This window comes from Peromyscus maniculatus, chromosome 3, assembly GCF_049852395.1.
Source record: "Peromyscus maniculatus bairdii isolate BWxNUB_F1_BW_parent chromosome 3, HU_Pman_BW_mat_3.1, whole genome shotgun sequence".
Taxonomy (NCBI): domain Eukaryota; kingdom Metazoa; phylum Chordata; class Mammalia; order Rodentia; family Cricetidae; genus Peromyscus; species Peromyscus maniculatus.
In genome coordinates, this window is record NC_134854.1 from 55795515 (window position 1) to 55818261 (window position 22747).

A 22747-nucleotide genomic window follows, 5' to 3' on the forward strand; every position below is an offset into this window, starting at 1 on the left:
ATAGGTGGATGATTGAGAATTGAGAATTGTCACAATCCTTTCAAAGAAACCATGTGGATTTTGCTGCCATTTGAAATGCAGGAAAGAAAGGCAAAAGCTAACTTTAGGAGACGGCTTGTCGTTTTTGAGGCATTTCTGTTTCCGCAGCATGAGCATGGCTATAGTTCATCATCCACTCTGCTACAGAGTGTCTGAGCATCACAGAGGCATACGCCACAACTGAAACAAACTGCTCTAATTGTGCATTCAGAAGTTCTCCGGAAAAACCATAAGCATCAAGACATTTTTATGTTAAGAGTCTTAATAATTTCAAAAGACTGATCATGCGTTTGTTATTTTTTAAAAAGTATTTTATTATTCACAAATGAGGGTGAAATAAGGCAGAGGTTTACAGAAAAGATGTCCATATATCAAGAAAGAAATAGCAAAATATCTTTTGGTCATAATTTAGAAATAAAGTCATCTATAAAAAGGAGATGTTCCTCAGTTCATCTCTTCCACAGAAGAGCATTAGCACGGCTCTCAACTCCTTGATATCCTCAGCAGGCCACGGATCCGTCTGACAAGCGCCTGTATGAAACTGTAGCGGGATCGAACTTTTGAATATAACCCTTCAATGTCTAGAAGTTTCTTTTGGAGTGATTCTCCAAAGGCATTGGTGGCATCAGACTGAAGCTGGAGGTGACGCAGAAAACCTTTTATTATTACATTGCTTTCTCAGGATTTCAATCTGTCTTTCCACTTAAAACCCTGCCACGCTATTCTAATTTGCTCTTTCTTATATAGACTAAGGTGGAGTACACTTCAGAGGCAGGCATCTGCCTAGCATGTGCAAGGAAGGCCTTGGGTTTGAAACCCAGCTCCACCATTACCCCATGCCTGCTTTACCCACACAAACATTCAGAAAAGGCACTTTTCTAACATAAAACACTATCAGGTGTTTGTAATGGGGTACCAAATTAATTAAAAATTACATTTCTATCTTAGAATGCTTTTGTAGTTTTAATTCCTATACAACAGTGTATAAATTAAAGGTGTATCTTAAATAGAAACAATTGTTGATGCTGACAAACTGAGAGGTATATAAAAAAAAAAAAAAAAAAAAAAAAAAAAAAAAAAAAAAAAAACAAACATAGCTCCTAAAGGCCACATCAAAAGCTGTTAAGGGCCTGGGAGATAGCTCAGTGGTTAATCGCACTCACTGGCAGCTTTTCCAGAGGACCTGAATTCAATTTCCAGCACCCACATGGCAGCTCACAACCACCTCTAACTTCAGCTCCAGGGGACCCGATGCCCTTTTCTAACCTCTGTGGGTACCAGGTATATGCAAGCAAAGCACCCATAAGTAAAATAAAAATAAACATTTTTTTAAAGTTGTTGAGTAAGTGTCAGGCTAGTGATGGAGAAGCTGTTATGAGCACTTGCTACTCTTACAGAGAACCAGGGTTCAGTTTCCAGCACCCATATCAGGCAGCTCACAGTCACTTCTAACTCTAGTTCCAGGAGATCTGAGGTCCTCTTCTGGCCTACTAGGGTACCAGGCACACACATGGTGCACATACATATACATGGATACTTTTATATACACATAAACAATTCTTTAAAAAAGAGACAGTGTCTTTAGTGAATAAACAGAAACAATTACTACTTTTATCAACAAACCAGTTTCCCTTTAAAGAGTAAAGAATATGAGGACAGAACCTTACCTGGTCTATATCATGTTGGCTCACTAGAGCCAGCCCACTTCTGAAGTCCAGATTGGGTTCTGAGGAAAAGGAATCTGGAAATAGGAGACACAGTGAAGCAGCCCTGCCCCGTGTGTGTCTACTGCACAGCAGAGGCACCTACCGGCAGCAGCACACAGAACTCGGCTTCGAGCACTGGAAGCCTGGGAAGTACATCCCAGTCCACGATGGGTCTCGCCCTCCCCTTAGGAGTCTAATGCGTGTTCCTCCATCCCAGAGCCCACTCCCGAACAAGAACAACGGCCTGCATCTATTCTTCTGGAAAGTTAGCTGTGATGGGACTCTGCAGCTGGGGCAAACCTAACTATAGGAAAAGGAAGGACAACCAGTGAACAGCCTCCAAAATCATTTCCCATGGGCAGAGAGTAAAATACAGAAAACAACTGTGTTTACTATTTAGCTCTCTAGTACTCAATTCACTGAGTAATCTGAAACACACAAAATTTAAGGTTGCTTTGAGTAGCTGGTGGTATGCATCCACAGTCCAGCTACTCAGGAGGCTGGATCAATTGAGCCCAGGATTTTAGGGCCTGTCTGGGAAATAAAACAAGACCTTGCTGCAAAAAAAACAAACAAAACTAGAAAGAGGCAGCTGGGTTTTCAGGGCAGTAAAATGTCTACATTCCTGGCTCACCTGTTTTGAGAACAGCTTACCTTGTAGTCTTCTGCTTTTAAATAAAGTCCTAGAGGCAAACATCGAGTCTTGGGAATCTGTTGGAGTGCAATGTAACAAGTAGTACTCCAGATGGCGCCAAAGAATAAACAGGCAGGTCTCTATGATAACTGGAGTCCAGATTAAAGAAGAATCTCATCGAGTGTTTTTTACAGACCAGTTTCCGAGGGGGAGAAAAGAAGAGCCTGTACTTGATTACGCACCATGAACTTTCTCTAAATGACAGGGATGAGGTTCACTGAACATGCTTCAGAAAAAGCTGCAATGTGACCTACGGCAGGTGAGGCCCACAGGGTCCTGTGCCACCAGCCTCTTGCCCACACAGAAATCATCTGCAGATTTTATAGTACTCCTAGCTACTCTAGAAGGTGAGAATAAAAATACCAATATGGAAATACATCAGGTTTTTACTGGGCAAAACAAGATAGGCCACAAAACAATAATTAGGTCACTTTCCATATGGTTTTGGTAGCTGAATGATGCAAGAATTAAGTAAGGACTGCCACAGTTTAGGGTCTGCACTCTGGGCTGTGGCTGCACAAGGATACAGGAACAGAGGGACAGCAGCTTAGCGCGATTATTGATCAGCTTGACCAGACGCCGTCTCGCTAAAACACACTTCTGCGCAGTAGAGATTTTATCAACACCAGCAGGCATCACAGACTGGCACAACTAAGAAAAAGAGAGTATAAATTGTAACAACTTAAAATAATATACTATGAACAGGTTATTATAATAAGAACTGTGAAAACACTCAAATGTATTTATCCAACTTTGTGGACAAGAGTTTATTACCCAAAAAAATGAGAGTTAAAGAAGCAGTCAAGTCCCACATGAATGTTTACCTGCTGCCTTTGAAAGTCTGCTCAACAGACAGACACTGCCAACCCACAAGCGGCCCGCCAGCCCTCATTATCCTATCAGATTAAAATAAACAGCCTTTTTAAGCAGTGGGTGAAAAACTGGCATGAATTCATCAGGTAGCTTCCGGAGAAAGTGGCACGGCAGATTTGCGCCAGACATAAAGCGATCAGGGCTGATATGCCATCCCATCTGTTTGGAAATTTCAGTACCACATGAAGATGCTGAAGACAAATGCCCAAGTTCTACTGCAAAAACATTTGCAATGGGAAGCCCAGTTTCTCTGCAGCTCTTTACTGGGGCAGCCGCCCTCTCATTTTCTTCAGGAGGAGACACTTGGCTGCTCCTCAAGTCAAGAGGTCCATGCTAATGAGGTGCATGCAGAGGAAAATCTGTGCAGATCCTTTCGTAGCACCGAGTACCTGAGCCCATGCTGGTGCAGCAATGACTTTTCAAGCCCCACAGCTCATTACAAGGTTCATACCTCTTTTATCTCATCTGGAGGAAGTTGCTCTACATTCTGTAGCTTGTTGACACTGCGTCGGTGACTGTCATAATAGCTAAAGAAATCACTGGCGCTCTGTTTCAGCAGGTAGACAATAATGCCCAAGCCAGGCAGGCGCCAATACGGAACCATGGGAACCTGGGTATCTAATAGGTGATAGAAAACAGCGTTCTGCTTAGACACATTTCCTACGGATTTCGTTTGTCGTAAAAAGAGAGAACAAGAATGCAGTCCTCTACTACTACAAATTACACAGTGGAGTTTCCTGTTTGGGAAACTCACAGGGTCAGCACATCTAGAGTTCAATGGATGAGCCTCACCCTGGGAAAACAACCTTCTATGAATGTTAAGACATCTGTAAAAGTAAGAGATAAAACTACAAGTCATGTAGGCTATGATTAATGGCAACCCAAAACTACTTACAGCACTGCTGGGGCTGGAGAGATGGCTCAGGGGTTAAGAGCACTGACTGCTCTTCCAGGGAAAACCAGTTCGATTCCCGGCACCCACACAGTGGCTAACAATTGCCTTCTGTGACTCCAGTGCCAGAAGATCTGACGCCCTCTCCTAGTCTCCAATGGCACTGCACACAAATGGTGCAGATATGCATGCAGGCAAAAGATCCATGCACAGGAAATAAAAAGCAATCTCCAAATAAATAAACCAACACCCATTAGTTCAAAACACAGTGGTTAAGTGCTACTGTAGTCAGGTACGTAAATACCGCTGGAGTCCTTGAGAGAGTAAAGAAATACGGCTAGCAGGTACCCTTTATTAGGTGAAGATCTAGGCATTATAAAATGGCACACCCACCCATATATACAAACTATATCTACCTTTTCAAAGATTTATTTTATGTGTATGAGTGTTTTGCCTTCATGTATATATGTGCACCGTGCCATGCCTATGGATGGTGTGAGCTACCATATTGGTGCTATGTCTTGAACCTGGGTCTTCTTCTAGAAGAGTAAGTGTTCTTATCTGATGAGCCACCGCTCCAATCCCACAAACTATAGAGATAGAGATATAGATAGGTAGGTAGGTAGGTAGTGTGTACACACACACACACTTTCAGGAGTTCTTGACCCAAAGTGAGCAATGCTCACCTCATCCAATGGTTGTAGTTAGATGTATTTAACTCTAATCTGCACTGTTCTGGTTGCTGAACTGACAGCTTTAAGTCATTCTTCCTAAGAAATCCTTGAAAAATGAACCGGATTTATTTTTAACCTGTCTCACTACAACAACTCCCTCTGGGAGCTAAACCCAGCAACCTACCTTTTACTTTGCTGCTTCTTAGTGAGGGTGCAAAGGAACAGTGAGTTTAAGAACACCCTGACCTACAAATTTAGTTTATGAATAGCCTGGGGTAGACAGGAAAACACTGTCTCAAAGAACAGAAAGAAGAAAGTCACTGGTGGGTGACTTTAAATCAAAAGGGGTCTCTGGCTTTTATGTGTCCCACAGGATTGCTACCTGGCCTTTGCTACTAACTTCTGAAGACACCAGAGGCTAAGTCTGCCTGCTCAGCACCTAAAAGTTTACTGTCATGTGACAGAAATGTGGAGCTGTAACACATGACCCACTTAGACTCTGAATTCAGCACGAACTGATTCAGCATATACAGTTAACTTGCTGAGTGTTCATACATTTCACCCACCTGGCTCTCTCTTCAATCCTAGGTGCTTTCTTTGGGATCTCTAGTATTATTTAAAACTACACTCTCCTACATGGCTCTTCTAGTTTTAGCCTCAAAAATCCAAAGACTTTCCCTAACCTCTGTGCTTCCATCTTCACACATAGATCTGACAACAGTACGCCCACACTTTCTTTAAAAAGTCATTTTAAACCAGGCGGTGGTGGCGCTTGTCTTTAATCCCAGCACTCAGGAGGCAGAGGCAGGCGGATCTCTGTGAGTTCGAGGCCAGCCTGGTCTACACAGTGAGTTCCAGGACAGCCAGGGATACGCAGAGAAATCTTGTCTCAAAAAAAAAAAACCAGAAAAGAAAAAAAAGTCATTTTAAAATTTTCCCATTAGTAATTCATCAAAAATAAACTGCGTCTCACTGGAGCCAAGCTGCAGAGCTGTTCCCTTCCTTAGATACAATCAACCAACCCACCTCCGGCTCACCTTGCCGTGGTCCATCTCTGTTAATGGTCTCTGAAAGGCTAGGCGTGAAGAGACACACAGCATTCTGGAAGGTAGGGGAGCTCTGGAGCATGAGTGACTGGCAATATTCCATTACATTGGCACAAATCTACAATGGAAGAGAAGAAGTAACTCAAATATTAGTCTAAAAATTCCCCAAAGTTCGTACACACATACACACACACAACAACAAAAAAATCCCCAAAGTCACAGAAATTTAGACTGCAGAAAACGAGGTCATAATCAATTTGTAAAATTATATACAACTGTTATTTTTATCAAAATTTCCAAAACCATAAAAACTCCAGGTCCACAATTTTCACCCCTTCTTACCTGCTGCATGGCCAGCTCAATTTCATCTTTCTTGCTCACCCGATCCCCCTCCACATTATTATCTTGGAATTTAAACTGCCGCAGTCTGTCAGAGCCACCGAAGCGACTTAGAAGGCCTAAGCACTGGCGCTAAGGAAAAAAAGACCAGGTGTTCACTTCAGGCTGAAGAACTTTAACATCTTAGTTACCCCATTTTTCTTTAGGTAGAAGGGGGAAAAATTCAGTGGGGAGTGAGTGGAATTACTCTTGAAATCACCTGATATCTTTTCCTACTAAGGGAAGCTTGCTAAAATTCACCTTTTTCCAAAGGAATTTGTTTCCCTTTCAAAGGACCCCCAATATAACCTAAATGTTTCTGAAGAAAATTTATGTCCTATAAAGAAACATTCAATACTTTCTTATGAGACAGTCATAAAAAGCAGCACAAGTTAATAAACAAATGAATACCACATTTTTACAGGCAATTACAAGATGGTCAGTGACAAATCCCGTAGTCTTACCAGGACTGGAACTTAAAGGCTGTAACTCCAGTGTCTGGGGACTTCCTGGAGGGGTTAGGAATTTACAGGCAGATAACACGCAAATGTTAGGGCCTGTGGGGCAGCTCTTCAGCAGGGAAAGGCCAGGCCTGACCTGACAGTCTGGGTTTAGCCCCTGGGGCCTATATATAGGAGGACAAACTCCGATAAGTTATCCTCTGACCTCCATTTGTATACAATGGCACATGTGTGTGCGCATACATACACAAAAAACCAAGCAATAATTTAAAAACTTTAATGTAAATATTGCCAGCTTGAAATCTTCAGTACGTTCCTATGTTTGCTGCTTTTACAGATAAAATAAACATGTTCCAACATTCCCAGAGGCCACCTAAAAGGTCTTTTTCTCCTTTCTGGGAGGGGGGGGGAGGGAGGTGAAAATTTGGGGGAGATAGTTGGTGGTGAATGCAAGTCCTTCTGGAAAATTATTTAATAATATGATGTCAAAACATAGCATGTGCATGTACTTGAACTTAACCATATATGCAATTAAATCCAACTTTGAAAACAGATACACGAGTCAGCTACTCATCGTCGTCATCATCTACGCAGGACTAGGGTTTCAAATTGAGAGCCTCAGGGCACATGCTAGGAGAGCACTAGGAGTGCTAGGAGAGCACTCATCTACTGAGCCGACACTTTTCTTCTGAAAACTTGGAAAAATGGATTATGAAAAGGGAACTGGTTAAGAAAATTATTATATAAAAACAACAGGCTGTAAATTCTTCTATGTAATTATTTTATAGCTAGTAAGAGGGGACAATGTTTAAGTCAAAGATGAGCAGGCTCTTAGGAAGCCTTTAATAAAATATCTAACTGATAAACTAATACGTTTAAATATGCTAAAAAGATATATGCATGAAGAAGAATAGGGATAAACTAGTAATAACACACAAAAACCAACTTCTAAAAAGGTAAAGCACTTAGCAGGTGAAGGCAGGAAGACCAACAGTTCAAGGCCAGACTGGCTCCTGGAGACCTACCTCAGAAAGTCAGGAGAGCGCTAGGGATAGGGACAGCTGTCAAGTGTAGGAAAACAAAAGGCTGCATAAAAAGTGGCAGCCGCAGGTGCTGGGACACGTTTTGTAGTTCCAGCACACTAGAAGCAGAGCAAAGAGGAGGACTGCTGCTAGTTCAAGGCCAGCCTAGTCTACACAGAGAGTTCTGGGCCAGCCAGGGCTACACAGCAACACTCCTCTCAGAAAACAAAGGAACAAGTAAACAAAATAGTAAAATTCACAGTTGCTCATGGCTTACTCATCAACAAGATTTACATAGCCATAATAATGAAACATTAAACATGAATATAGAAACAGAAAGCCTTAGGAGTTCTGCTAGGAAACGCTGGAAGAAGAGCGGAAATAAGGACACTCCATCTTCACCAGCAGCACGAAGTCAGAAGGTGACTGGGAAAATCAAGTAGTCAAAACAATGCACATCATTCAGAGTCTTCAAAGAACCCATGAAACAGCTGAAGGGGGCCGCTCTAATCCTGGGGCAGCACCTTCAAACTGCTATTTCAAGACAGTAGTCCGTTACCTGAAATCTTCCAATGTGTCCCTGGAGCTCCATTAAGGATCCTTCATTTACGTCAACATCAAGTTCACTTAACATACCTACAAAATATGGAATATGTGTAAATGTAGTTTAGTGCTAAAGTGAAAACACTATAGAGTGCTTCTGGCATTTTCTATCTTTAACATGCACGAGCAGACTCCTGCCATGGAAAGTTTTGGGGGACAGAGTTTTCCAGACTGTAAGCATCTCTCACACAGTAGTAACACTAGCCCGAGGGCAGTCACACAACCTAAAACCTGGACAGGTACTTTCAAAAGGATTTCTAAAAGTTTAAGAAAAACCTTTACTCAAAACTTTCAGGAGGAGAGGAGGGAGGGGAAACCATGGTTGGTATGTAAGATAAATGAAAAAACAAAAACAAAAACAAACATCAAGTCTTTCCTAATAAGTAATAAGAGCTTAGACTTACAAGATAAATGAACTTTAACCTCCCCTGAGGAGGAGGAGTTGTTAACTTAGGCCATAAATATACAGGAACAGACGGCAGAGAGAAAGGCGGATCAGCTACGGGACAAGCACTGACTCAGCTCAGGACCCATCTACTCCCTCGGAAGCAGCATGGAGGAAAGAGGAGACACTCACAGAATCCTTGCAGACCCTAATCCACGAGAAACATACTGAGGAGTTAAGGCTTGGGAGAATCAGGGGAAGCCCTTACAATACCTGCACTGCACTGTGGGACATGGCAGAGGCAAGAAGTGGGGACTGCCCCGACACTCCACCAGCTGAGTCTCCTCAGAAGCAGTGAGGCTCCAAGTACTCTGACAGGATCGCACTCAGCCCTAATCAACTCTCCACTCAGAGGGCTCAGATAGAGACGGCCACAAAGAGGCAAAGTGCTGGGGACAGTAGACCAGGGGTTACTCCATAGAAATAGAGGAAGGTAAGTCCATAGGCTCAGAAGCTACACTGCCTGGGACTCTGTAACTGATCTGTGCTTCAGATCCCTCCCTGTAATAGGAACACTAACAGTTGGACCTCTTGAGATTCTTGCACACTCAGATCAATTAGCATGCCAGGGGAAAGCAGAGCCTGAACATAACTACTGAGCATGTGTTACCACTGGGATTGCATGTGCTGAGGGGAAGAAAGGCTTATCAAGCCGGGCGTTGGTGGCGCATACCTTTAATCCCAGCACACGGGAGTCAGAGGGCAGTCAGATCTTTGTGAGTTCAAGGCCAGCCTGGGCTACAGAGTGAGATCCAGGACAGATGCCAAAGCTACACAGAAAGGCTTATCAGCTGTGCTATCATTTAAGATCAGTGGCAGCATCAAGACAACCTTAAAACATGAGGGAACCCAGTGAATACACTATCTCCTTCAAAGAAGAGGCCTGCAGTGCAAATTTAAAATGCCAAGAGCTAATCCCAAACAGAACTGGTACCGGTCACAGGAGGACCTGAGACTGAGTGGGACCATTACAAAACACCCTGCAGGTGGAGTGGGAAGGGTAAAGGCCTCACTGCTTCAGGTTTCACATCTGGGTGCTGCTGACTTTAGAATTTACATAGTACAGAAATTATACTCAAGACAAAAGTGACAACAAATTCATTAGTTCTTAACTTTTTCTTACTCATGGTAACTTTTTAGTAACAAATATTTCTCTGTACTCCTGGAGTATTTCTAGAGTTCAGTAATTCCTCTTATTTTTCTTCATTAAGTTTTTAACCTATTAAATGCACGGAAACTTCGTCTAAAGCAGCAAGCCGAAAGGTGATGTGGTTCTCATTTATCACCTCTGCCTGCTGCTACCCCAACACAGCAGTGCAATGTCTGAAAAGCTGTTTACCAAATACAAGTAATGAGATTCTGATGCTTTTAATTATCTCCTTGAACTCTTTGATTTTTTATGAGTATATGGTTTATATAATATCAATTTATTACTTAATAAAGGCAGTTGAGTGTCATTGGTACTAATTCCAAGTCAGTCATAAAAACCTCCCTCAGTTAAGCCTGTGTCAGCCTGTAGAGAATTAATCGGGTTCAACACCATCAACTCACCAGGAAGTGCTGCTTTACTTATGATTCCTGTCAGCAGCGCTAACTCCTGCAAAGAGCCAGCGCTAACATCCTGACAGCGCAGAATTGCTTGGATCGTATCAGAATGAGCGATGAGGAACTGCAGCACCTGAGCAGCCGAGATGGAGGAAGAGAAAACTGCATCACATGGGGAATTCATCTTTTCAGCAAATAATCGTGAGCAATGAAGAGCAAGAGAAAGCTGCTTTCTCACCTTCAACAGTGTATTTCCTCACAAAGCCAATATAACCACACCTCAGCACAAAGCTAAACCACTTCAAAGTCTGCCTCTCCACACAGCAGAGCTCGCTGTAGGAGGCCAATACTCAGGAACACTGCCTGGAAACACCTGTTTTACTTCTTTTACTATTTATTTAAAAGGAATCTAGAGAACTTCATATGAATGGGTATAAAAATGGTCACTAAATTCAAGAAGTCACTCTATGTAAGCCTGACTTGGGCAGCATGCTTCACATAAGCTTGTGTTCCTTTTTGATAACAATAAGAACAAAAAGAGACAGAAACTCTTGGGTCCAAACCTCTTTCTGCCTTTGGTATTCTCTGGAGCACTCCTGGGGCACTAAATTCAATTCCCAGCCCTAGGGAGGGGTGCGTGTGGGTAGGAGTGGGGCAGGGAGGACCACTCAATCTAGTAAAGAAGCAAACAAGGACACCCGAGTTAAAGAATTAGCTCAAAGCATTCTGAGGATGGAAGGATGTCCTCTGGGCTGCTGTAGTACAAATAAGGCGTCACTTTAGAAGCCGCAGCTTCTACCTGGTGAAGCAACTCTGACTGCATTGTACGAAAACAGACAAAACATTCAGAAACCAAAGCATCTCATTACCCCATGCTGCTAAAAAAAATCCTATGCATATGATACTTTATTCCATACTTTTTATTTCTGTTGGAAACAGTGTCATAGAGTTCAAGGCCTTGGACTAGTTACACAGTCACAGAAGACCTTGAACTCTTGATCCTCCTGCCTCTCCTTGGATGACAGGAATGTACAGCCATGCCCAACTTTAGGGTTTTGTTTTTTTTGGAGACAGAGTTTCACTCCATAGGCCAGGCTAACTAATGACCCGTGGCCTCAGTCACCCTAGTACTGGGATTACAAGTATGCATTACTATATGAGGCTTTAGGTTTCTCTTGCATTTTCTAAAGGCCTTGTGGTCTGAATGAGAATGGCCCCCATAAGTTTGTTTTGATTATTTGGTCCCCCGTTTTTGGAACTGTTTAGGAAGGATTAAGAGGTGTGGCCTTGCTGGAAGAGATGTGTCATTTGGGGTGGGCTTTGAGGCATGAAAAGACTCACCCCATTCCCAGCATGCTCTCTCTCTGCCTCCTACAAGACATGAGTTCTGAGAAGTTCCTGTGGCCATGGCTTTGCTCTGCCATCAAAGACTCTAACCCTCTGAAACTATAAGCTTAATTAAATGCTCTTTTAAGTTCCCTTGGCCTTGGTCATGGTGTTTGTCATAGCAATAGAAAAGTAACTAAGACAGGCCTACTATCCCTCTCTAAATGTTTGGCTGAAATACATCTTAAATGACAGCTTATTCCTATCAGAGTAACTGCTTGCTTTTCTCCAGGAACACATTCAATTTCTTGCTTTCCATCTCAGGATTCTATTAAGTAGCTACAATATTCCATTTGCACAGGAGTACAAAAATTAGCCAGAGTAGTTCATAGTGAAGTACAAGGGGCTATGCTCTACACTCTGCTTTGCCACTAACAGCAGGGTGGACATGACCTCACTTGAGCTTTCTATCTACAGACTCTGCATTTCTAAAGGTGGGTTCTGCATTAGTGACTTCTGTATAAAGTGTTCACCTTACCTGCCCTGCTGCCTGCAAGTGCTGGGCCATACTCGACGTGAGGATGACCTGGCACAGCTGAAGGGCTGGAAGGAGAATCTGCCGGTATCGGTCCACGGGCGTTGGGATGAACATTGGGGGGTCTCTCATGCCAAACATGCTTGATTCATTTCAAACAACCAAGAAGAGAGCAACACTGCATGTAAGACAGGGTCTTAACAATTCATTATCATTTACATGCTACACTATAAACATTGATATTTTAAAACTTTTAGACAAAATAAAATGGGTACTTATTGAGAAGAATAGAAGGAGAATGTTAAAGAGGCTTTATAGAGACAAGTTAATTTTATGGCAGGATCTCAGAAGTATTTAATTCAACTCTCCTTACATTCAGAGAAAATAGCTAACTTTCGTGTTTACGATTTGTAACATGGGTATCATAATAACCCCTTCCCTTCTGAGACAACACAATTCTGTGTTAAGCCTAAAAAGCTTAGATATCAATTTGGCAATGGACTTTCTATGAGTATGTACAGTAACTAACCTTAAGTTAATTTTTTATTGCTAGGAAGATATCTATGCTAATTGCCTAGCAATGCTGCTATCCTGTAGACTGAAGGGGGAAAAACCAGGCCCATGGGAAGGCTCAGCTATTACAAGTGCTTGCTTGCAAACCTGACAACCCAATCTCAATCCCTGGATCCCACAACCAAAGGAGAGAAGCAATTCCCAAAAGTTGTTATTCTCAGACCTCCACACACTGTAGTGCCTGCAAGCCACACACCCCAAATAAATAAAATTCCATTTAAAAAATCAAACTGAATGCTCCATATCCAAATCCAAATCCAACAGACATCTGCTGAAAAACCTGGAACTTGAGGCCAGGCAGTGGTAGCACATGCCTTTGATCCCAGCATTCAGGAGGCAAAGGCAGGTGGATCTCTGTGAGTTCAAGGCAAGATTGGTCTACAAAGGGAATTCCAAGAAGCTAGAGCTGTTACACAGAGAAACCATGTCTTGAAAAATCAAAACCAAACCAACCAAACAAAAAAACCCTGAAACTTGAAAAAAATTTCATTTGAACCTATCAAAGTCATAAGCAGTAGATAAAACACTAAAACCAGAAAAAAATAAAAATAACTCTGAAATTCTGTTCAAATTATTAGGATGAGAAATATGTAACAAATTAGTTCTTTTCTCCCTTGATTTTGCTTGCTGTACAATCCAGGCTAGCCTCAAAATCACAATCCTCCTGCCTCAGTCTCCCAAGTGCTAGATTTACAAGCAGATGTGTACTACCATACCTACCAACAAAGTTTAACTGTACTATTATATTTTAAAAGACCCCTGACTAAAAACAAGTACCTATGGAATTCATATAAAATAAGGCTGGCAAGGTAACACTGACTAACAGAATTCTCACACTTTCTCTCTTCTCCTCTGAAATATAAAAAATTAGGTCCCACCCACTTTTACTATCTTGGCAACTTCTACTAACTAGTAAATGACAAGGGCATACAACACTCCCTACCCCTCAGGAAAATTATCTTAGGGATTTCCATTTCTTCACAGTCCTTTGCTAGGAGCATAAGCAAGCGAATCCATGTGGACACTTACCCATGCGGGTCCATCTCTGGGCGCATGTCATATACCTGGCACTGTGCGAGCCTCACAACCACCCCAGACCTTAGGAGCTCCAATGAACCTTGCTGTAACTTAGCCACTCTTGTGAGAAATGCCTGCAAAGTTACAAAGGGAAGACAGTGCTGAAATCATGTCCAAGGGCCTCACAGGAACACAAGACACTCCTACATACTCCTTATCAACCACAAATAAGGAGATCCTGAGCTGCCTACAAAGACACATTACACCTCCTATCTCTTCAGATTTTTTTTATGGGAACTCAGGGGTAAATATTGTACATGTATATTACTGTACATGTATTACTGCATATTGGACATTATTATTATTGTGAATTATTCAAATATAGTTTCTGTCAACAGGTCAGATGAGTTTGCTGTGCTTCCTTCTAGTGTGTCTCTAGCACCTAATACCATGCTTGGTATACGTTAGGCATTTAGTAAATACCTATGAAAAAAGGATGACGACTCTAAGACTTCCACTACTGTGACATATGTGAGAAATTCAACAGATCAGGAGGGAAGGAACTGACAGCGTAGACGCTGAGTTTTAAGTCGCTGCTCCCTTCCCATGAGCCCTGGCCTTCAGGCCGCTCTCAGCAGCATGCTGGGTGAGTAAGCAGGCAGCAGGGTACGACCCTGGAACCTTCTCAGGAGAACTCCAGCCCATCTTCACACTCAGAAGATGCAATGCCAGCACAAATGCCCAGATGTAACAAAGCTCTTACAATAACGACAGCTTATATAATAGAAATATTCAGGTGCACCGGTGGCCTAGTGGTAAACACATCTCCAGGCCTAAAGAAGACTGCTGACCTAATGCCAACGTCCACCAAACCTTACCATCTTGGATTCATAGGTATAAAGGGCTTTTAAGAGAGGAGGCTGTGGAGTTAGCAAGCTCTGTAGAGTCCGGTCATCTTCCACCAAGCTATCCACGAGGACCTTCAAATAGCCACTGTTGGAAAGGTACAGGAGCCACTGCTGCTGCTTGTCCACAGAGACGATCCGGTCAAGGAGAGCCAGGGCCAGCATCTACGGAAGGATGAGTCAGAATCAAAGTCCTACCGTGTGGACGGCTATCAAACCTCCGACAGCCGCTGCCTTCTCTACTGAGAACTTTTCTTATAAGAATGCCTATAATAAAATTTTTTTTGAGAAGTTGGAAACTATATGTATCTAGAATCTAAATTTCTTGATATAAGGAAAATTTCCAGCATCAAATTTTAATTCTGAAGCAAAACTTACATTAAAAATAATGGCATTTATATTTTATATCTTAGCCAAACCTGGGCACTACTTGTTAGAGAGAAAGGAAAACCAATTTTTTGAAAATGTATGTGTGCGTGCCTGTGTGAGACTACACGCACCATGAAAGCCAGAAAAGGTACTAGATTCCCTGGAAATGGAGTTATGGACATTGTGAGCTGCTCAATGCAGGTTCTGGGAGCCGAACTCAAATCCTCTCCCAAGAACAGTAAGCACTCTTAACTGCTGAGCCACCTCTCCAGCGCCCATGTTTTCTTCTGTTACTTCCAATTCTAAATTTTTCTGTGTGATTTAGAGGAATCTTAGAAAAGTATTAAAAATACATGTAATCTAATAAACACAGTTAAACCCATTTTGATCTACTTCCTCCCAGGGTTTTGTTCTATGCATAAAAGTACTTGAAAATTTTTAAGCATAATTGAGGATTTCTCTCTAGTTTGTATTTCATCCTATTTGTTTAATTTTTTCTCCCATGGCCTTGAAATAAATGATGTAAGTGCTACAGGATCTTCCACTGAGAGGAAATCCTCTCTAAGGTGTCATCAGGATGCCACGATGGTTTACTGAAGGGGAAATGCAACTCTGCCCTCCATAAGGTATCATACAAAAGAGAACAGGAGTAGCTGCCCAGCAGCAGACAGACCAAAGATCTATCAGGTAGGACTTCTGTTGTTTCTATCCACGTTTTTCTACCTGCAAACCTCACACTTAGCAAAAGTAATTTTAAGGAGAAATTCCGAGTTAAGATTCCACACAATTAAACAAAACAGAGTAACAAAACAGAGGCTACAATCATAGCAAATGAGCAAACTCACTGTAAAATAATACAGAAAATAGTTCTCCACATGCCACATACATTTTCAAAGTTGATTCAGTATACACCTTCATAAATGTACAATACTCATTCACTAGTAGTACTAAACAACTGTTATTTTTACCCTTCCAATCTCGTGACCATCACAAGCGTCTCGACAGACCACTTCCATGAGAGCAGCACCGTAACTTTCAATGATAGCCATGTTTTCTCGTTGTAATTTACTAAACACATCTTCAGGGGCTGTCAGTCTTTCCCACATGGTTTTCTTAGCTACAAGGATTAAAATGGAAAAAAAAAAAAAATCCAAAAAAAAGCACTTTACCAACTACTAATATCTCATATCTAACAACAGAAGGAATCCATCACTGCATGCATACAAAGACCAGATCAATGAGTCCGGACAAATGAACTTTGAGAGCATGTGTCATGCATGTTCACTAATAACACTCATACTGTATGACTCTTTCAGAAGGTAAAGTTAATTATGGACCCTAAGGGAACTGATAACTTGTATTTACCCTGCTAAGCAATTTGCTTTTTTAGTTTGCTGCCATCTTTGAGAATTTGGCTAAGAAGGGACAGATAACAATATAAACAAAAACCTTCCTCAAAAAGGAAAAACAGGAAGTTTTAATCTTTGGGGTTTTAAATTTTGCAATATTTATTAAAATTAAAAACCTTATCATTTATAAGGGTAATTTAAATATCTTACCATTAGTAATGTGAACATACATTAAGAGTCTTGCAAACCTTATAAAACTTTCACAACCAAATAAAACAACAGTTTTTACTTCAAACTAATTTTCATGACTTCCTCCCTAGTTTCTGAACTACCATCTTTTTTGTTGTTGTTTTTCAGGGCAGGGTTTCTGTCTCAGAATTCTCTCTGTAAACCAGGCTGGCCTCTATCTCACAGAGATCTGCCTGCTCCTGCCTCCTGAGTGCTGGGATTAATGGCATGTGCCACCACCGCCCGGCTCTGAACTACCATCTTGAGCTAGGCACACAACACACACTTGTGATCACAGCACAAGATCCTCAGCTTGCAACTAGTCTGGGCTATATAGAGATCCAATCTGCACAGAAATAAGCTGACATCGTGATGACTGTTCTAAGTGTGTTGTAGACCTCCACCTAGTGGTTGACTAGTGTGTGCCACTTTCACTAAAGGAATACGAAAAATACTTTTCAAAGAAAAATATGGGAGTTATTGGGAGTGAACAGTCGCAATTATTTTCTCTTTTAAAAAAAGTTTGATTGTTCAAAGAACTTCTTTAAACTATTTCTTTTTCTTGACCTTAAAAATACCTGTACACAGGGGCTGTACAGATGGCTCAGTGGAAGGACCTTTGTTGATTCCCAGCAACCACATGGTAGCTCACAACCATATGTAACTCCACTTCCAAGGACATCTTCTATCTGACGTATTCTTCTGGCCTGAGCCATACCACACACACACACACACACACACACACTAAGTAGGTGCTTATCTTCTAAGGTACCATGCATGAATGACAGCCACCACAAGGAGTATGAGAGAAACCATGCTCAAAACACAAACACTCACAAGGAAGAATACAGACAAAGCCCATTATCAGATAGTGCCACTGACAAACTCTTAATTTATTTTAGTTGAAATACTTATTACTAAAAATAAAAAGCAAATAGTGTTTTAACTGAAACAAAATTAGCAATGAAAAACATCTGTTATAAAGGCAATTTAAACATACATCTTGGCTAAGAAGGATTAGATACAACATAGATTAAAAACTCTTCCTCAAAGAAAGTTAGTTGATGGGCAGTAGTGGCGCACGCCTTTAATCCCAGCACTTGGGAGGCAGAGGCAGTCGAATCTGAAGGCTAGCCTCGTCTACAGAGGAAGTTCCAGGCCAGCCAGGGCTACACAGAGAAACCCTGTCTCAAAAAAAAAAAAAAAAAAAAAAAAAAAGTGAGTCTTCTAAATGCTTCATAAATACACCCAACAAAACAGTCATTTTTGTTTTAAAGTAATTCCTGTTTACTCATTCAGAGCAGGATTTCAGACGTGCCACTATGCCTAGCTCAGTATTTTAAATATGTCTCTCTTTTAGATTTATTTTTATCTATGTACGTATGTGTGCAGGTGTCCATAAAGGCAATAAAAAACTTGGATTCCCCAGAGCTGGAGTTCTGGGTTTCAAGCCATCCAAGGGTGCTAGGATCTGAACTCCCATACAATTAAGAGCAGCACGTGTTCTTAATTGCTAAGCCATCTCTCTGGCCCTGCCTTCCTTCAGCCTGTGAATCACAACCCCTTTGGCAAACCTAACTCCAAAAAATATTTATATTACAATTTATAAGAGTAGCAAAATTACAGTTTCATAACGAAAATAATTTTATGGTTGAGGGTCACCACATTATGACCGAGCTGTATTAAAGAGTGGCAGCATTAGGAAGATTGGAAACCACCACTTTAAATGAAGAAATCCTACCCTGAATTTATCTATAACAACCTTCACGCTAGCATAAAAGACATATACTACAGATGAGCATTTGCACTAGGTGAGACCATTTGTAGATGGCCATTGAAAAACTCTATTGAAATAAAACTGCGTACTGCTTCATATGGGAATTCTACCACAAATCTTCCTCTTGAAAAGTAGAGGCATATTATAATTTTGAGACAGTATTTTTGTGATAGTAAAGTATTAGAATTTTTAAGCCTATGAATAAGGAAACTGTTTAAAAGTTACATCCTTACTGTAGAATAATAGCCATTTTGTAAGACTCCAGTAAGTATGTACTATGGAGCTAAGGGGAAAAGAGACATTGTCCAACTCTGCAAACGGTGTGTTGAAGTTCAAGCATTAAAAACTACACATTACCTGAGACTCTTAAAAACTAAACATGCACCCTCAGCTTTACATGACATGATCTAATGGTCATGTCAAGACTTACTAACTGTAGTTGTGTGGAGTCAACAGATAAGAGAAGCGACTTAGGTAAACTAGGAAAGGCTAGACTAGAAACCATCTAACTTTACCAGCTTCTAATGTGTCCGGCTCGTCTGGTCTCTGGGCAATCTGTAAGTAATAAAGCAGAGAGCCGTACAGGTGAGTTCTTACACGCTGGAAACCACCACCTAGGGAGACAAAAACATGCAGTCAAATGAGAACTGCTTCCTCAATCAAAGTTAGAACAAAGTCATAACGTATAGAAAATGTAGATGGAAAAACCTGTCTTCAAAATAAAGTCTAGCAGTTTCTTCAAGATGATGTGAAGTGAAGAATCTCCAATAGAAGCAAACCCCACTGGCCGGCTCTCTGCTGCAGGAGGTGAGGTGAAAGAACTATCAAGCATGAAAGCATAATGGGCCTCGCCATGTCCCGAGACCAGCGGCTGCTTCTGTTCTGTGCGCACAGCCTGGCTTAGGTGAGCGGTCAGGGTGAACACAGCGCCGGCAACCACTGGCATTAACTCCTGTGCTGCTTCGTCATCCAGTACCTGAAAGCACAGAGGGACCAGAGTGAGGTCCAGCTCTCATCCAACTGCTAACACGTCTCAGACACACTAGGCTTTTCAACTACCTTAAGAATGTATTAAGCTGGGCGGTAATAGCGCATGCCTTTAATTCTAGCACTCAGGAGGCAGAGGCAAGCAGTTCTCTGAGAGTTTAAGGCCAGTTCCAGGACAGCCAGAGCTACATCATGAAACTCTGTCTCAAAAACAAACAAAATAACAAAACAAAACAAAACAAAAATGTAAGAAATATTCACAAGAAAACTATTAAATAAGTGTATGTAACTAATTCTTATCAGAATTCCATGCAGATGTTTTTTGCTTTGAAATACATATACATGGCCTTCACCACTAGGATCATACATACTCAATAGTTCTGGGGTGGGATCTGCCCATGCCTCTTTTTATAAAGCTTGCCAGATGATTCTGATATACTCTAGCTCAAAGCTCCTACTGTACACAATTTACCTTTCTCAAGGAAAGTTTTCACATCAATATTATAAACTCTATTTTGCTTCTAATCTAAAAACAGAAAAAAATATATTTGCTTCAAGGCAAATGCATATACCTATCCTATACACTCATACATATAACTCTCTAGTCATAGAAAGTAACTCAGGAAGTAAATCACCTTATCATGGACATCTTGTAAGATGTCACGAATAATCAGCTGCCGATCTTCTGCCTGAATGAGCTCCTGAGGACAGGCTGTCAGGATAATCTCTACCAGCTGTCTCCAGGACTCCAGCGCATGCCGCTTTGCGTAAAGACACTGCAGCAACCTGTTTCTTCCTACAACGTACTGAAGAATAGTGCTGATTTCCTAGAGCAATAAGTATTGAGACCGGTTAACACTCAGGGAAATAGTACCTGTTGTAAACAATTTCCTATTTTTTGTTTTCACAGACCAAGCTTTGACCTTTATTATTTAAAAAAGCTGCATATTTCTTTCACTTTCTGACTCTGCCTGTGCCTTCAACACGTTCACAACAATTTTCTGCTCCTCAGTAAGGAAAGTCGCTTGATCCTGTCACGGACACACCTGGCACAAAGGACCCACTGGAGGCCCGGCTGACATGCTTCTTTGTCTTAGACAATCTCATAAGGACTTTCAGTCTCACAGCATGAACTCCTCAAAGTGTGCCAGGGCACACACCGCATGTGGATTTAGGTGCTTTTCCAACCTTCTCAGTGTAAAGGTAAACAATCCTGTTGCCAGGGGATCGAAACAGCCTAGTTCTGTTATAGGCTGTATTGTAGGAAAGCCTACGATGGTATGTCAAATGCTGGACCATTCTGAGTGCCTCTAAGCACCATCCCCATAAAAGACAATTTTCTATTTTTAATACCATCATTTATTCATAAAACTTACTTAAGCAAAACCTTAAGTAGTACAAATAGCTAAAGTGTCAAAATAACAGAGCTTACCTCCATCAGCAGAGGCCTCTGTCCTATGGCTGCCATACCCTGAAGAGCATTGACTTCAGCTACAAGAACCCTATGAAGAAGCTAAATAATTAGTGAAAAAGAGAAAACAATATCATCAGAGGTCAGGAGGATAGTATGTGGCAATTACCATAAACCACCCTAACTGGAAAAGATGCAGGTATCTCCGCACACAGTGTAACACTCGCACAGTCCAATGCGCACACAAAAATATTAGTTAGTCCTTCCAGGGAGTAGTACCAAAGGGACTCGGGCAATAATTTAATGCTGGGTGCCTCAATATCTTTCTCATTTTGCTGAGGATGTTACCATTCACCTGGTAGAGAACTAAACAGTGAAGACCACTCTGTAGTCTTAGTTGGGTGGAAAAATACCTAAAGGAAAGCTGATGGAGAAGCTCTTACAGAAAGTAGGGTATTTATTGAGTTTTATTTCATCACTGTTGACAAAACAGGCCAATAAGCTAATAGCAGAACTCAGTAACATGGAAGCACATGCGCGCGCGCGCACGCGCGCGCGTGCGCACGCACACACACACACACACACACACACGCACACGCACACGCACACACACACACACACGCACACACGCACACACACACACACTGTTACACTTTCCCAACAGCTCAATGTCTGAACCACTGCTGCTACAGGCTCTTTAAAGGAACTCTCACCTTGACATTGCAGACTGTCTGCCCCCGTAAATTCTTGTGCTCACAGTTGGCAATGACTTGCTCAATCTGAGCACGGTCAAAAAAATCCAGCTGCAAAGGCTCAGGAATCTCCTGACTGAAGTCAATCGAATCAAGAATACTTAGAATTTTTCGACGTACTAGAAACAAGAAGTAAATAAAGTATAACTGAGGCACTGGAGAGGAGGACAAAGCACCATACATAGCTCACTTTGAACATGCTCTTATTCTCTGAAACCAAAGACCTTGCTGAGACCGAAATCTGACTTGTTTCCAACATGGCCATTCACTAAGACATTTTCCCTCTGTTCTGTAAACCCTTTACACAGCTTCTTGACATAGGTCCAGAGTCTACAGGTACATGTAAACGACCCTGCAAAGTTTTAAGCAGTACAGGACGTCCGTAACATACAATCCCAGGGCTTCACCTTTTGTGGCAGTGTCAAAATGAAGGAATCCAGAGACAGACCTAGTTTCATCTTCTATCCCTCCTTCACCATCTGTTGGAGCACCAGTAACAACAGGTCAGCAAAGGAAAAACACCCCTCCAAATTACATTTACTTGGAAATGGCAAACATAATGTATTTTATTTCTGGGTCAAAGAGCCTTTTATAAATGGATAACTAAGATGCAAAGATTATGAGGACTTACTAGCAATGTTCATCTAACTCTTTTCATCCCTATGGGACTCATTCATAACTCTGAAGAGGATAATTAGAATTTCAAAACTAGCAAGAGCTCATCATACTAAGGAAGTGATTAAAAAGAAGCTTATGCTTCATTTGCATGTATAATACATATTAAAATAGCTCAGGTCACACTGGATCAATGAGACAAACCACTATTTTGTATAAAATATGACTATTGCAGCACTATTAAGAGGAAAATAAAATGACATCAAAGGACAATTTTTGTTTGTTGTTGTTTGTTTGTTTTCTTTTTGAAACAGGGTCTCTCTATATAGGCTGCCTGCCCTGGAACTCACTATATAGAGCAGCCTGGCCTCAATCTTACAGAGATCCACCTGCCTCTGCCTCTCAAGTGTTGGAATTAGAGGCATTTGCCACCACCACCTGGCCAAAGCACAATTTTTAATTTTGTGTTTTAAGAATAAAAACTGGGAAGAACCAGTTTTGTCTAAAGTCACATCCTAAGTGTAA

At 41.4% G+C, this 22747-nt stretch overlaps 1 protein-coding gene and 1 pseudogene across 1 annotated transcript in view; both read right to left on the reverse strand.

Moving 5' to 3' along the window:
• Positions 1 to 328: 328 nt before the first annotated feature.
• Positions 329 to 22747, reverse strand: part of Nup205 (nucleoporin 205) — a 67471-nt gene continuing 45052 nt past the window's right edge. The window contains exons 25-43 of the mRNA XM_006990394.3: positions 22015 to 22086; positions 21569 to 21726; positions 20877 to 20957; positions 20080 to 20271; positions 19166 to 19433; positions 18973 to 19071; positions 16072 to 16220; positions 14708 to 14899; positions 13842 to 13963; positions 12243 to 12381; positions 10385 to 10511; positions 8345 to 8421; positions 6267 to 6395; positions 5916 to 6042; positions 3764 to 3930; positions 2967 to 3090; positions 2400 to 2528; positions 1707 to 1780; positions 329 to 675 (exon numbers count right to left, since the gene is read on the reverse strand). Coding sequence (XP_006990456.2) covers positions 523 to 675; positions 1707 to 1780; positions 2400 to 2528; positions 2967 to 3090; positions 3764 to 3930; positions 5916 to 6042; positions 6267 to 6395; positions 8345 to 8421; positions 10385 to 10511; positions 12243 to 12381; positions 13842 to 13963; positions 14708 to 14899; positions 16072 to 16220; positions 18973 to 19071; positions 19166 to 19433; positions 20080 to 20271; positions 20877 to 20957; positions 21569 to 21726; positions 22015 to 22086 — 2579 coding nt within the window. The 3' untranslated portion in view covers positions 329 to 522. The remainder of the gene's footprint in view (positions 676 to 1706; positions 1781 to 2399; positions 2529 to 2966; positions 3091 to 3763; positions 3931 to 5915; positions 6043 to 6266; positions 6396 to 8344; positions 8422 to 10384; positions 10512 to 12242; positions 12382 to 13841; positions 13964 to 14707; positions 14900 to 16071; positions 16221 to 18972; positions 19072 to 19165; positions 19434 to 20079; positions 20272 to 20876; positions 20958 to 21568; positions 21727 to 22014; positions 22087 to 22747) is intronic.
• On the reverse strand, positions 20279 to 20865 carry LOC107402866 (large ribosomal subunit protein eL34 pseudogene; annotated as a pseudogene).